Source organism: Phyllopteryx taeniolatus, chromosome 7, assembly GCF_024500385.1.
Source record: "Phyllopteryx taeniolatus isolate TA_2022b chromosome 7, UOR_Ptae_1.2, whole genome shotgun sequence".
Taxonomy (NCBI): Eukaryota; Metazoa; Chordata; class Actinopteri; order Syngnathiformes; family Syngnathidae; genus Phyllopteryx; species Phyllopteryx taeniolatus.
Window position 1 is genome coordinate 27,215,504 of NC_084508.1, and position 14,800 is coordinate 27,230,303.

At 39.9% G+C, this 14,800-nt stretch overlaps 1 protein-coding gene across 1 annotated transcript; it reads left to right on the forward strand.

Annotated features, from left to right (window-relative positions):
- Positions 1 to 663: 663 nt before the first annotated feature.
- On the forward strand, positions 664 to 7,475 carry ncbp2 (nuclear cap binding protein subunit 2). Its single transcript, XM_061780343.1, has 5 exons — positions 664 to 849; positions 1,335 to 1,421; positions 2,990 to 3,084; positions 3,201 to 3,339; positions 7,086 to 7,475. Exons 1-5 carry the CDS (start codon positions 775 to 777, stop codon positions 7,167 to 7,169), a joined length of 480 nt encoding a protein of 159 aa, XP_061636327.1. The 5' UTR covers positions 664 to 774; the 3' UTR covers positions 7,170 to 7,475.
- Positions 7,476 to 14,800: the final 7,325 nt, after the last annotated feature.

The following is a 14,800-nucleotide window of genomic DNA, read 5'->3' on the forward strand; positions in this document are numbered from 1 at the left end:
TTTCTGAGTACAGGAGTCCTCAGTTCACGATCTTTTTCTTTTGAGAGGCCTGGTAGCAGGAATTTGCAGACAACAACACCACAGTAAAGGAGCATGCAGTGAAAACATTACACACAAGGTTAGAAGAATAACTGTGCAAAGACACATTCCAAAGGAATCAGTTCGAAATTAGTTGATCATGGGTTTAAATCAGAATCAGAATCATCTTTATTTGCCAAGTATGTCCAAAACACACAAGGAATTTGTCTCCGGTAGTTGGAGCCGCTCTAGTACAACAGACAGTCAATTTACAGAACACTTTGGAGACAGAGACACTGACAAAAAACAATTGTGCAAAAAGATGCAGAGTCCTCTAGCACTTAGAGCAGTTCGAATGACTAATATTGCAATAGACCAGTGAGTGCAATGACCATTGTGCAAGGGGCGCTGAGACTTCAAGGAGTGTATGCGGTTTAAAGTGACGAGTAGTGCGATAATCTGGGACAATGTTGGTTGTGCAGGAGAAGGGTTCGTAAGTTTTACGTCTTTTTTTTTTTTTTTTTAAAGTTATTCCAGGGAAGTAGAACATAGAGCATTACAAGATTTTTTTCCATGCTTAGTCAGGAAAGCGGGTACTGACAACAGCACGGCATAACGTCTTGAGAACTGTGACTTGAGAGTTGTTGCACACGGACGTGTTTAAGGGACGGACTAGTCACAAACCGAAAACTCCATAGTTGTGCTGCTGCGACGCCTACTAAAGAAAAAGTCATCTCGCTTGTCTGGTTATTCACAATGTCTGTGAAATTGAATGCTTTAAATAGCGATTCGTACACCGATATCGGTGCATACAGAGACCAACATTTTAAGGTAAGACAATGCTAAATAGCCGACATGTTTACGTTTCGGGTTGACGTCTCGCTCACTAATTAATGTAAGCAAATTGTGGCGTGTAGCTTAAATTGCCAACGAAGGAATGTTCCAGAACATTTGTGTTCCTTGAAGACATACATTTGTTTCGACCAGTTTTTGAATGCAGCGATTTTCTTATTGTACCGTTTGTCAGTTAATGGAAGTAATGGTTAACTTGGGCCAAGATTCTAATTTGATGAGGGATCGCTTTTGTTTTAGCCTAATGGAAGGGTTCATAATTAGTTTTGGACTAAATTCACAAATATAAAAAAAAAATCAAAATCTAGTAAGAATAGACACTTCAATTGATAACTGTAAATGCTAAAATGATTAAATGAGAACTTCGGTGTAATATTGTTTAAAACATCACCGCATGTCAAAGTCCCCAGTTATCTCTTTGGTAACATTTGTTGATCTTTGTGTGAATATTTTATTGTTTCCAGGGTAAGTGTCATATACAAGAGAAGCTGCTGAAGGCAAGCCACACTTTGTATGTGGGGAACCTTTCCTTCTACACCACAGAGGAGCAGGTAGGAGACACTGCACTATATATATGTACAGTCCCCTCCAAAATTATTGGAATGGCAAGGTCACTGCCTTTGTTTTTGTTGTATACTGAAGACATTTGTGTTTCAGATCAAAAGATGAATATGGTATTTATTCATGGTATTTACATCTAGATGTGTTGAGCAACTCAAGACACTTTTTGTTTGGACACACCCACTTTAAAAGTGAGCAAAAGTATTGGAACATGTGACTGATGGGTGTTTCTAGTTGCTCAGGTGTTGCCTTTTAGATTGATTGCTTAAACATTAGACAGTGCTTGTTTTTGGCTGTGGGTTTCACCTGTGAAAACTGCATTTACTGTTGAGCAACCATGAAGATCAGAGAGCAGTCTATGGATGAAAAGAAGACCATTTTGATGCTGAGAGAAGAGGGAAAATCGATCAGAGCATTGGCCATCGCCACAACAACAATTTGGAATGTCCTGAATAAGAGAAACTACCACAAGATGCAAACCCACTCATCAGCAAAAAAATTACAAAGAAGTACAGAGATGAGCCACAAAAGTTTTGGAACAGTTTTACGGACTGATGAGACCAAAATTAACTCATTCACTGCTAGCACTCCCAGTTAACATGGATATTTGCCTCCTAAAGCCATCAATGGCATTGATTAACCTCTACCAAAGTGATGGGATGGCCAAAGTATGGAGAAAGGATCTGCTTATGATCCAAAACACAAAAGGTCATCTGTGAAGCATGGTGGTGGTAATGTCATGGCTTGGGCTTGCATGGCTGCTTCTGGAACGGGCTCACTAGTCTTTATTGTTGCTGTAACTCATGATGGTAGCGGCAAAATGAATTGTGAAGTCTACAAAATCATTTTGTCTGGCAATTGACAGAAAAACTAATCGGGAGAAGCTTCATCATGAAAAAAGACAATGACCCAAAACACACTGCCAACACAACTAAGGACTTCATCAGGGCGGAAAAGTGGAAGGTCTTAGACTGGCCAAGCCAATCACTGGACCTTAACCCAATAGAGCATACATTGTACCTCCTGAAGAGGAGACTGAAGGGAGAAACCCCCAGAAACAAACAAGAACTGAATGAGGCTGCAGTCAAGGCCTGGGAAAGCATTTCAAATGAAGAATGCAACAGTCTGGTTAAGTCAATGGGTCACAGGCTTAATGCAGTTATTGCAAGTAAGGGTTATGCCACCAAATACCAAATGTTATTCACTAAGTTAATTTAATAATGTCTGTTCCAATACTTTTGCTGACTTGAAAAGTGGGTGGCTTCAAACAAAAGGTGCTCTGTCCTCAGTTGTTTAACACATCTCGATGTAAATACCATGAAATAAAAGCTAGAATTCTGAACTTTTGTCTTTATATTAATCTTTTGATCTGAAACCGAAATGTCTTCAGTATTCAACAAAAACAAATGAATTGACCTTGTCATTTGAATACTTTTGGAGGGGACTGTATGTTCAGAAATGATTAATTGGTGCTGTTACAAGAGAACATGGTACATGTTCCATCTTTTCAAGTAGCGAGTGAAACTATTTTACAACGTGTCTGTTCTCTTCTGAGCAGGTTCACGAGCTCTTTTCTAAGAGTGGAGATGTAAAGCGCATCATCATTGGTCTGGATAAAGTCAAGAAGACAGCCTGTGGCTTCTGCTTTGTCGAGTATCCTTTATCCCTGTTCGATTTAATCACATGCCCAGACAGAGCTAACTGAAATATGGTCACTCACACAGAATGCCCAAAGAGTATGCAACAGAACTTAACCCTAGCTTGTGTAGATACTATACAAGGGCAGATGCAGAAAATGCAATGCGCTTCATAAATGGAACACGTCTTGATGACCGCATGATCAGGACAGACTGGGACACTGGCTTTAAGGAGGGAAGACAATATGGTCGTGGCAAGTCTGGAGGACAAGTAAGTCACTTGGTACTCTGAGTACTTCTACCAGTATGGTGCTCTCTGTAGGGGTTTATGCTAAAAATGTATGAGCTGCTAGACATTTGTCTGTAAGGCCATTTCTCAAACCAAAAAAAGTTTTACTGTTGGAATTTAGGAAAAATATAACTACAGTAGAACCTCAATGAAACAGAACCTGATATAACGGATATCGGATAGAATGCACCGTTGGGACTAAACAATCTGTCCAAATTTAGTTTCCATTTGTCACTTAAGCTGCCGTTGACAAAAGTCTGTTAGTTCCAGAATTGGCCGCTGTTGTTTACTGGCATTGTGGCGCAATGCAGGCAGAGAATGGGACTGAAGAATTTCCGGGTCACATATATACAATGTCTAGATCCAATTCCAAAAGACGTGCCTCCCGCGCCAACGTGGCGGCCATGTTGAATGTGGGGCATTGACGTGGCGTCCTTGTCATGATGGTTATATCTATTGTGCATAGAACGCTCTGCAGAGAGCGAGTGGCATGGCTTGCAGCGTTAACTTTGAGGAATACAAAACGCAAGTCTGTGAAGTCTGGAACATGCTATTTTTGGTCGAGTAACAGTTTTTTTTGTCAAGCCGTTCGCCTTTGGCAACAGATTTGGAACAAGGAAACCACAAAAGTCCTCGCAGCTCATGAAAGCGACTCACCTATGATGAGTACTATAAGTCAACATTGTCACCATTTTCAAGCTTTTTAAATATTGTGACTTTAAAAATAAAAAAGCTGTATTGATAGCTCACTCTTTGGCGTTGAAAAAAAAAAAGTAAACCTCATTAAATAGTGCAGCAAGAAATCCCCTGTAAAACATTGCTCTACAGTTACTCTCTATAGTCATTTTTAACACTTTCAAAAAATATTTTGAAATTAGAACAACTTTAAAAAAAAAAAAAAAATCATAGGAGGAGGGAATGCTTTACAATCTGTATTCACAGACAATGGACAGCACTTATAGACCCTTTCCAAAAAATTGGAATATCATGGAAAAGTTTATTTCCATAATTCCATTCAAAAAGTTAAACTTTCATAGATTATAGATTCAGGGCCCACAATTTAAACAATTTCAAGTATTTATTTGTTTATTTTTACATAATTTGGGCTTCCAGCTCATAAAACCCACAAAATCAGGAATTCAAAAATTAAAATACTGTGAAGAAATCACCATTCTCAGTTTTTATAGTAAAAGAAATTTAGGGTCACCTTAAATCAATCAAAATATGGTACTTTCAAAACGATATGTTAATCTTCAATACTTGATTGGGAATCTCTTTGCTTTAATCACTTCCTCGATGCGCCGTGGCATTGAGGCAATCAGCCTGTGGCATTGCCTGGGAGTTATGGAAGCCCAGATTTCCTTGATGCTTGCTTCTTTGTTTTTGGGTCTGGTGCCCCTCATTTTCCTCTTGATAATACGACATAGATTCTCAATGGGGTTTAGATCTGGCGAGTTGGCTGGCCAGTCAAGCACTGTGATGGCTTCCAACAGATCCTCAGCAGAAGGAATCATGAAGTCCTCTGAAGCATTCTGGTAGACTGTTGCAGTGAACTTGGATTTAAGAAAGGAGAGTTTACCAACACCTGCACTGGACATTGTACCCCAAATCATGACTGACTGTGGATATTTCACACTGGACCTCAAGCAGCTTGGGTTCTGTTCTTCACCAGTCTTCCTCCAAAACTTTGGACCTTGATTCCCGAATGAAAGGCATACTTTAATCGGAAAAGAGGACCTCGGACCACTGGCCAAGAGTCCATTCCTTCTTCTCCTCAGTCCAGTTGAGACGCTTCCTACGTTGGCTCAGACTCAGAAGCGGCTTGACCTGAGGAAGCCGACAGTTGTAGCCCATCTCCCGGATGCGTCCGAATGTGGTGGTTTTTGAAGCTGTGACTCCCACCTCATTCCACTCTTTCTGGATCTCTGCTAATTTTTTAAAATCTTCTCCTTTTGATAATCTGCCGAAGCCCACGGTCATCTCTCTTGGTGGTGCATCTTCTGCCACATTTTGTCCTTCCATTGATATGCTTGGACACAGAACTCTGAACAGTCAGCCTTCTTAGCCATGAACCTTTGTGACTTACCCATCCTATGGAGGGCATCAATGATGGTCTGCAGGCCTGTTGTCAGACAGATATCCCCGTACATTTTGCATGTCAGTGGTCGTGTTGGAGCTTAGCCAATTTCCCGTGACAAAGATAATTTGTTTATTCATTCAGTGTGCTTTAAGAAAATAACTTTCCAATATATGGCAACATTTTAAAAAGATGTCTTAAAATAAGATAATACCCCTATAATATGTATAATAATATGTCTATAATGTAGTGATGGGAATGTATTACTATAATTAATAAGCGTCTTTCCCATTTTTTTCCCCAGTTTTTCTTGTTTTCCAATTCAAATTTTGGATTTATGCCCTTATTTTATGAGGGTTTTTAATAGTACAGCGAGAAATCCCCTGTAAAAACATTGCTGTACAGTTACTCTTGATAGTGTCAGTTTGAGCCAGGGATTAACTCTTTTAAAAAATATTTTTAAATTGGAACAATTTGGAAGTCCAGGCATCATAGAATGGATTATGATTACTGGGAAAGTTTCATTTTATTTTAGACCTCTTCATCATTCACAGATGGAGCTCATTATACTCTTTAAAATATTTTATAATGACATTAATTACATAATGTCAATCCAGTAAAACCCCAGAGGTTGAACACATTCCGTTCTGGAACATGGATTTTGAAAAAAAAAATGTTCATGTGTTTGTGTGAAAATAATCTGTTCCATGTTCAAACTGTAGCCACTGTAAAACCACAGCAACAGGTCAATTTTAAGTAACAACTGTCACCCTAGTGTAATACGTTAACCAACTTCTAATATTAAGATGGAAAACCAAAAAAGTCTCAGTGCTGTCGGTGTAATGCAAACGTGAGTTGTCACATTTGTGCCTCACAAATGTCACTTTAAGCTTTTTTTAATTGAAACAAAGTTCATTAGTGGAAAACATAAGTTTGATTGTAAGTGACAATGTACATAGTTTGTAGCTAAAGTGTTATTTCCTTAACTGCCTTTTATGAAGCTGGTCCTTATTTTCGAATAAGCTTTTTTGGCCCAAAATAAACTTAATAACTTGCAAAGATATTTGTTTTTTCTAAATAGTAATCCTCCATCCATCACAGGGGTCACGTTCCAGACCACCCCTGCAATAATTCCATCCATCCATTTTCCGTACCGCTTATCCTCACTAGGGTCACAGGCGAGCTGGAACCTATCCCAGCTGACTTTGGGCAAGAGGTGGGGTACACCCTGAAGTGGTCACCAGCCACTCGCAGCCCTTGAATAAGTGAAATCCGCAATTAGCAATACCCCATTTAAATACATACGCATTTTATATAACATTTATTGCACTTAATTTTTGTAAAGGTCTTAAAACACACTTTGAAAACAATACAAGCACATTTAAACATTGAGAGAGAGCAAAAGCAATACAATAAAACAAATATTGTACAAACAGTATAAAATAAGACGGTAACTAATGCACAAAAAAAAAATCTGTGATATAGCGAGACTGTGAAGCGTCAAACGCGGTATAGGTAGGGATTACTGTACATGCATTTATTCTGATTGTAACATTTAACATGATCTGCAATAAAGTTGCACAAAATTAGAAAATTGAATGAACCAGAAGTGTTTTCTGAAGTGATTCTTTTGGGATGTTTCTCTGTTTAGGTCAGGGATGAGTACAGGCAGGACTACGACCCAGCCAGAGGCGGTTATGGAAAGTTGGCTCAGCAGCACAGAGGGCCACAGTAGCTTTTAAACAGTTCGTCTTGATGCTCCATGGATCAATTCCCCCCCCCCCCCCCAACACTGCCATCATAAGTAAGTCACCACCTTGAAAGAACCAAAATGTTCATTATTTCTGATGTGGAAACCAAGAGTTGGCGTGTTAATGAGACCGTGTCACCCTCATGATACAGTATTTGTCTGCAGGAGGAACAGAAAGCAAGCATGCTATTGAGTTTTTTTTCTCCCCAACAATTTACCTGAATGGAAACGTCCCAAATTGTGTGTACATTTTCTTTTTTTTTTTAAATAAAGCTATACCTTTCTACCTTTGCCAATGCTCTTTCATTGATTGTGTGTGTTTGGTTGTTCGTCCATAGAAATAACTACAATCAAATGAGAGAAGCACATTATAATGAAGTCTGGTGGAGAAGCCATGATGTCTTAACAAAACATTTAATTCATTTCTGTCTCTGGTGGTGTCAATAAAAATGAGCAGTTTTCATCGCCTGCCACTGTGGGGACCTAGGTTCAAGACCCCAACTGGACCATTCGTCAACATCCCCCGGACTCACGACTGTGGTGTCCTTGAGCAAGACACTGATACCCCAAAATGCTCCCCTGGCAGTTCAGCTGCGCCCTGCTCCAGTGTGTTCCACTAACATGTGTATGAGTTCACTGTGAAGGGTTCAATGCAGAGAACAAATTACGTGTGCATGCATGCATGTTCATGTTTTGGAGGGGACTGTAAGTGGTATGCATTGTTATTACCAAATGTGTCCAGTTATCTCTCGTGTACGAGCTTCCTATGTATTTTCTGAACATATACACAAGAGGGCGCAAGCTGACTGAAACAGTCTCATACTCGATGGTTTGAAGTCCAGTAACATGATGAAATCTCCACTGCCATTGGTATCAATTTAAAAACAAAGGACTTTGGGTATTACAGAGATTTTCTCTGGGTTTGAAGCTCCACATCATTTCCTCTCCTCAATCTCTACAATTGCCACATTTCATTATCACCGATCCTCACAGCTCTTCCTCGTACTCAATGACCATTTAATTAAAATAACTCATCTTCTGATTTAATTTAATGCAATTATATGCTTGTGAGGGTGTACAGAGAGGGAAATTAAATGTACTCAGTTTGTCCTTATTTTACATTAGTTTTATCTTTAAATTCAACAGGGATTAAACTGCCATGCTACACCAATCCACTGTCTTAGAAGGCCTAGAGGGAAGTTCACGTATTATACTTATGCTCAACTTTCAGGTTTGCAAAAGTTAAATCAATTGACGTTTTGGATGCAAAGTCCAGAAGGGATTGATGGCCCAATGTGCGGGGAAAAGATACCTCAGTCAGAAAGCGATTACCTTGGCTGCCTGACATTTCCTACTAAGAGATGATGCAGTTTGACAGCACCTGCTTTAGCTCAGGAAAGCACTGTGGTCATTCAAGTCACAATAAACAAGAACTGTTTTTTTGTTTTGTTTCCCCCTACAAACATGGAGTGTACTTTTAATTTTGCTCCTTGAGGCTTTGACCGTCACTCGGAAGTCGTTATCATGCCACCGTATTAGAGGATCACAGTTGTCTTAGATGCACATCGAGGAGGCACCACAGAGAAGCTATAGTCATGGAACTGATATATTTTTATAAAGATGTAATGCCTGCATATCTACAGAAACAAAAAGGGTTTTGTGAGATCTAGACAAGTGTAGCCTGGGAGAAGGAACAGAAAAAAATGAATATATTCGCAAGCCTAAGTTATTTGTCTGGGCTCATTTGTGAAGGTTTAACTTCTGTTGTTTGCCTTATAAGGAGTGGGATTTTCCGGCACCTTCCACCCTACCCCCTACTCAGAGTATAAGATAGATAGCACCCCTTTGTTTAGGCACACATGGTTGCACCGCTCATGAAACTGTCTCCAACGCGTTGTTACTTTTTGGTAATAAACAAAAGACAACTCCATTTGGTCTCCTGGAACTTCATTGGCTTTTCCTCACATAAAAGAACAAAAAATTTGTTGGTATAAATACTTTTGGCTAATATTTTGGCTAATACAAACCAAAATGGACAAAACCAGCTGTATTGTAAATAGAGCAGCCTTCACTTTTAGGGATAATATGCACTAAATACACATTTTGCTAAGTCTTAGTCTGAGTTTTATTTGTGCATTATTTAATTCTGAAATTACTAAATTGCATTGGTTCATGGTTACTATACAAGGCAAGTCTACAATTGTTATGTTCTCAAATGCATTTAGCCACATCAAGAAAGTGAATGTCCGCTAAAGAAAGTTGTGATGATTCTACAGATTTTGCAATCTTAACAATTTTTGTACAGAAAGCATTGTATTATTATTATTATTGGTCAAATAAGTTATTACTTTATTGGCTGATTATTACGTTATTGGCCCAGTAAAAGAAAAAAAAATGCTAATGTAATACCTGAGCCAATAATGTAATATTAAAGGTCCCGTATTTTGCCAAACCAACTTTTTCTAGTATTTGGGATGTAATACTGGCTCTATGGAGCCTCAGTGAACATGTGAACAATGAATTAAAATTGTCCACGCATTCCTGAGTTCCAAGTTATTACGTTATTGGCTGATTATTACGTTATTGGCCCAGTAAAAAAAAAAAAAATGCTAATGTAATACCTGAGCCAATAATGTAATATTAAAGGTCCCGTATTTTGCCAAACCAACTTTTTCTAGTATTTGGGATGTAATACTGGCTCTATGGAGCCTCAGTGAACATGTGAACAATGAATTAAAATTGTCCACGCATTCCTGAGTTCCAAGTTATTACGTTATTGGCTGATTATTACGTTATTGGCCCAGTAAAAGAAAAAAAAATGCTAATGTAATACCTGAGCCAATAATGTAATATTAAAGGTTCCGTATTTTGCCAAACCAACTTTTTCTAGTATTTGGGATGTAATACTGGCTCTATGGAGCCTCAGTGAACATGTGAACAATGAATTAAAATTGTCCACGCATTCCTGAGTTCCAGATGTTTTTCTACCGAGAGAAATTAAATCAGGTTCAAATTTCTTGAGCTTATCTATTTCACTAGCGAAGTTCTCTGCTCCCAAGCCAAGGCTGTCAACTTAACACGTGTGCTCTCACAAGTCTTCTACACTGAGGCAACCAATCAGAGGAAAGGGGGCTTAGCCAAATAGGGACAAACCGGATACAAAACTGGGTCAAACAGAAGTAGCTGTCAGAGAGGCCTTCTCTGGATACTGGTGACCAAAAAAAGATGTTTTTTGAAACGAAATTGACACTTTTATGCTAAGTCCAGGCAGCACAGTGGACGACTGGTTAGAGCGTCTGCCTCATAGTTCTGAGGACCGGGGTTCAATCCCCGGCCCCGCCTGTGTGGAGTTTGCATGTTCTCCCCGTGCCTGCGTGGGTTTTCTCCGGGCACACCGGTTTCCTCCCACATTCCAAAAACATGCATGGTAGGTTAATTGACAACTCTAAATTTCCCGTAGGTGTGAATGTGAGTGCGAATGGTTGTTTGTTTTTATGTCCTGCGATTGGCTGGCAACCAGTTCAGGGTGTACCCCGCCTCCTGCCCGATGATAGCTGGGATAGGCTCCAGCACGCCCGCGACCATAGTGAGGAGAAGCGGCTCAGAAAATGGATGGATGGATGATTTCACCACAAGTGGAAAACTAATTTTCACGGTCATAGTCAATAGTTTCTTTCATTAAGTCAGTGCCTGCATTTAGCCTGGTCTAAATGGGGCTTTGCTTGTTGAAATAGTGTGTAGTGATGCATCATATACCTGTGGCTTTGGGATGAAATTAATTCAAAATATTCAGCTTGTCACCATTACATGCAGTTTTCCTCATGGAATAATCTATGGTTATATTTAAGACACTAATTTGATACAACAGAGCTTTGTCAGCAGTTTTACTTGCATGTAAACAAAATGAATTCTCTTGGAACAAAGCTGGAGAATTTGCTTCCATTATTGTGCTGGCTATGCATTTAATTACGATTCATATTATGAACTGTCACCAGCCTTTATGGACACAATCCAACTTGTTCCCCATGAGATGTAGTGAGTTAATTGTGTAGGAAGTTTAATAAATTGTTTTTTGACCATTGTAACATTACTTGTGGTCAAATATCTAAACTATTGTTCTGCTGTGGTTCATACCCCTATTCCCCTTGTCCATTCTGTCCCTCTGTCTGTCCCCTAAAACCCTTTTCTGTCCAGCTGCATTTTGAATAATCAGAATAATTTAAATTACATTTAGAAAGAAAAAAAGCAAAGGGAGTATTTCAAACTCCCCTGTTGCACAGCAAACTGTTCCAGCACAAAAGTCATGCAGATACACCATTCTGCATGCCCATGCAGCTGAACAGGACAGGTTAACAAATAATAATAATAGTAATAATAAATAAATAAATTGTTTTGTTACACTTAAATGTTTGTTGAACACCAAATAAATTTTGAATATTAGTATTATTTTATTTATTTATTTATTATTGTTGTTGTTGTCCTGTTCGGCTATTAGGTCAAGCTAAATGGAAGATCTGTATCCCTTTTATGCCGGAACAGTTTTACTGTGTCACAGTGGAGTTTTAAGTTTCTTAGTATAATGGATATTTATTAAGACTCAAGTTTCTTGAGAGCAGTGAGAAAAAAAGACAAAGCACTAAATGTAAACAAGATGAGGAAAGCAAATCATTCTATATCAAGAACAATGACGCATTTGATATGAGTGTTGTATGGGGCAGTAGTCCTACACCCTGTGAGGGAAGACAGGACAAGATAAGACAGGACCTGGACAGGAGTGGAAGCATGCAGGACAAGGGTCATGAACCCAGCTGTACAACTGAAGTGTGGTGGGAGTGGGACCAGAGTGTGAGTGAGGGGATACTGAAGGAATTTGCATATTAATGAGTTATTTGTCGCAATGAGTGAGTGTAGGGACTGAACTTCGCAAGAACAAGTTGGTCGCTTTGAAAAGCAAGGCAGAAAAGCAGGTGCAGTTTTGCAAAAAATTTACAAAACACTCGGAGACCGTAACGCTTGCATCATATCAGCTGGCTTGGAAGCCAGACTGTTTGAAAGCCCCGCTCGTCACAGATGAGGCTGTGGCTGAGTTGGAGATGATCGACCTTTGTGAGGAGGATCAACTGAAAGCTGTTTTAAGGGAAGGGACCGTTGAGTTCTGGAAAAGTGTGCCAATTGAAAAATACCCCAACATCAAACGAGCTGCGCTTAAGATACTGTCCATGTTTGGGTCAACGTACGTCTGCAAGTCTGTGTTTTCTACCCTGAAACATGTGAAATCAAAGCATCGATCTGTTCTGACTGACACTCATTTGAAAGAATTGCTTAGAGTGGCAACAACAGAATACAAGCCAGATTTGAAGAGGATTGTTCAAGATAAGGAATGCCAGAAGTCTCACTAAGCAGCATAGTAAGAGAAAGATGTTATTGAAAATTATTCTATTATTGTTTGTGGACTTGCTTGAACTGAGAGTTTGTGTGTGTGAGACAGTGTACACAATGTTAACTGTTGAAAATTACTGATATTATCATGTTGGTGTGGTTATTTTCATTAGATCTGGCTGAGCAGAGGTCTGTGTATGCGTGCATACATGATTAAAAGATGATGTTCATGTGTACCCGTGTATGTGGCTCTTTGCAGTAACACAGACAAAAAAGTGGCTCTTAAGTCTCTGACTAGTTGGCCACCCCTGGAGTAGGCACTAAAATTGGACATTCTGGCAAACACTGGTGTGTTACTCATGAACGACGATCAGCTGGTAGATGGGGTGGTCTGTCTCAGTCATCTCGGGAAGAGGAGGGAAGGGGTGGCGAGATTAGCCAACCAGGACACAAAGAGAGAAAAAGAACAAAAGAGAGTGAGGCTGGTAGTGGGGGAGTGTCGAAGAGGACCGAGGACCAGAGAAGACCACACCCATCATCTTAAATCTCGTCTACCATTTTGACCCATTAAATGTGTTTAAAATCATATATTGATATAAAATACCCCCAACTTTGTACTCTTTACTCACAGGTCAAGCATATAGAATGACTGTTTAAACTTTAGTCTTGGCAAATCAACTGCTTATGGTTCAAATCACATTTCATGCTGCTTGGAGTCAAATCAAGACAAACAGTTCTCAAAATCTCACAGCTGCGCTTGTAATGTTGACACAGTGACACAGACATCAAGGCATACATTTGGAATAATTCGGCAGAATTCGTAAAATATCAAAACAGAATGTTTTCTTTGGTTAAACATCAAATGCGAGTTCACGGTTCGGCTTTGCAGTTCCTCTCAACACCAGCAGGTGTCGCCTTCTCCCGGAGAGAGGATCCCAACTTTTGGCTGCTGCCAGTTCAAACGAAAAAAAGGACTCTTTGATCTGTAAACCAAGATTTCGAGGGGACCTGCGAATTACTTTAGGTTCCAGTAGACGTCTTCTTGTGGTCATCTCACAACAGGGCCGGTTGGAAGAATGCAGTTTATCAAGCTGTGGGGGCGTCACTGTGACACCTCAGGTTGCGGTGAGCATGTCCGCTACAGGGGATAAAGTGTGTTTTATGCATTCAAATTCTGGGGGGCAGGCAAGGCGGAGCGGCAGGGCGCCTGGACCGAGCAACAGCACTGACATACTGAAACCCGGTCTGGCACCCGCACTCTCCTGGCCCCACACCAGCCCCCCAGGAAACCCTGAATATGTGTGTGTGCCCAGATATAACTCGTGAAAACAATATTTACAGTGAGTTGTGTGAGTGTGTGCTAGGTGAGTGATTAAGAGGCATGGCTCCTGCAGGTCGGGCCCATCAGGCAGGACAACATTACCATTAATGCATGTGAAGAGTACATCAGCCAACAACTTTACTTTTTACGTTGTGTATAATTTCTTTTTTTTTTTTTTAAATGCACTGCATTTTTGATGCATTTTTAAAAAAAATGCATTTTGGAGAGAATACAAAGAACATTTTCATGCAATAAAAAAATAACCTAATGCCATTATCAATAGATGCACCAATTATACTACAATCACTATTGTTCATAACAGAAACATAAGAATTCTTATTCCTAAATTTAATGTTATCTTAAGGGAATCATCATCTTTTTCTTACATAGGTTGTGCTGTGAAAAATAATCAATTTTCATTTATTTGGTTTGGATTGAGTTTGCATGGTTGTCAGCGTAATCCGACTCAGTGCTATATTCAAGTATCTGAATCCAATTGGAAGTTCATTCATTCATTCAGCTTCCATTCCGCTTCTCCCCACTAGGGTCGCGGGTGTGCTGGAGCCTATCCCAGCTATCTTCGGGCGAGAGATTGGGTACACCCTGAACTGGTCGACCAGGACGACTCATCCGTGTAAAGGAAATAATTCATGGGGCCATTTATCGTGAGATTTTGAGTGAAAACCTCCTTCCATCAGTAAGGCCATTGAAGATGAAATGTGGCTGGGTCTTTCAGCATGACAATGATCCCAAACACACCACCCAGGCAACGAAGGAGTGGCTTCGTAAGAAGCATTTCAAGGTCCTGGAGTGGCCGAGCCAGGCTCCAGATCTCAACACCATAGAAAATCTTTGGAGGGAGTCGAAAGTCTGTGTTGCCCAGCGACAGCCCCAAAACATCACTGATCTAGAGGAG

What these genes read in the sequence shown, in the direction of transcription:
- ncbp2 (XM_061780343.1), top strand. Translation starts at nt 775, where the DNA reads ATGTCTGTGAAATTGAATGCTTTAAATAGCGATTCGTACACCGATATC. An exon ending in TCTACACCACAGAGGAGCAG is followed by an intron (nt 1,422 to 2,989) that starts GTAGGAGACACT and finishes TCTTCTGAGCAG; the next exon opens with GTTCACGAGCTCTTTTCTAA. An exon ending in GTGGCAAGTCTGGAGGACAA is followed by an intron (nt 3,340 to 7,085) that starts GTAAGTCACTTG and finishes TTCTCTGTTTAG; the next exon opens with GTCAGGGATGAGTACAGGCA.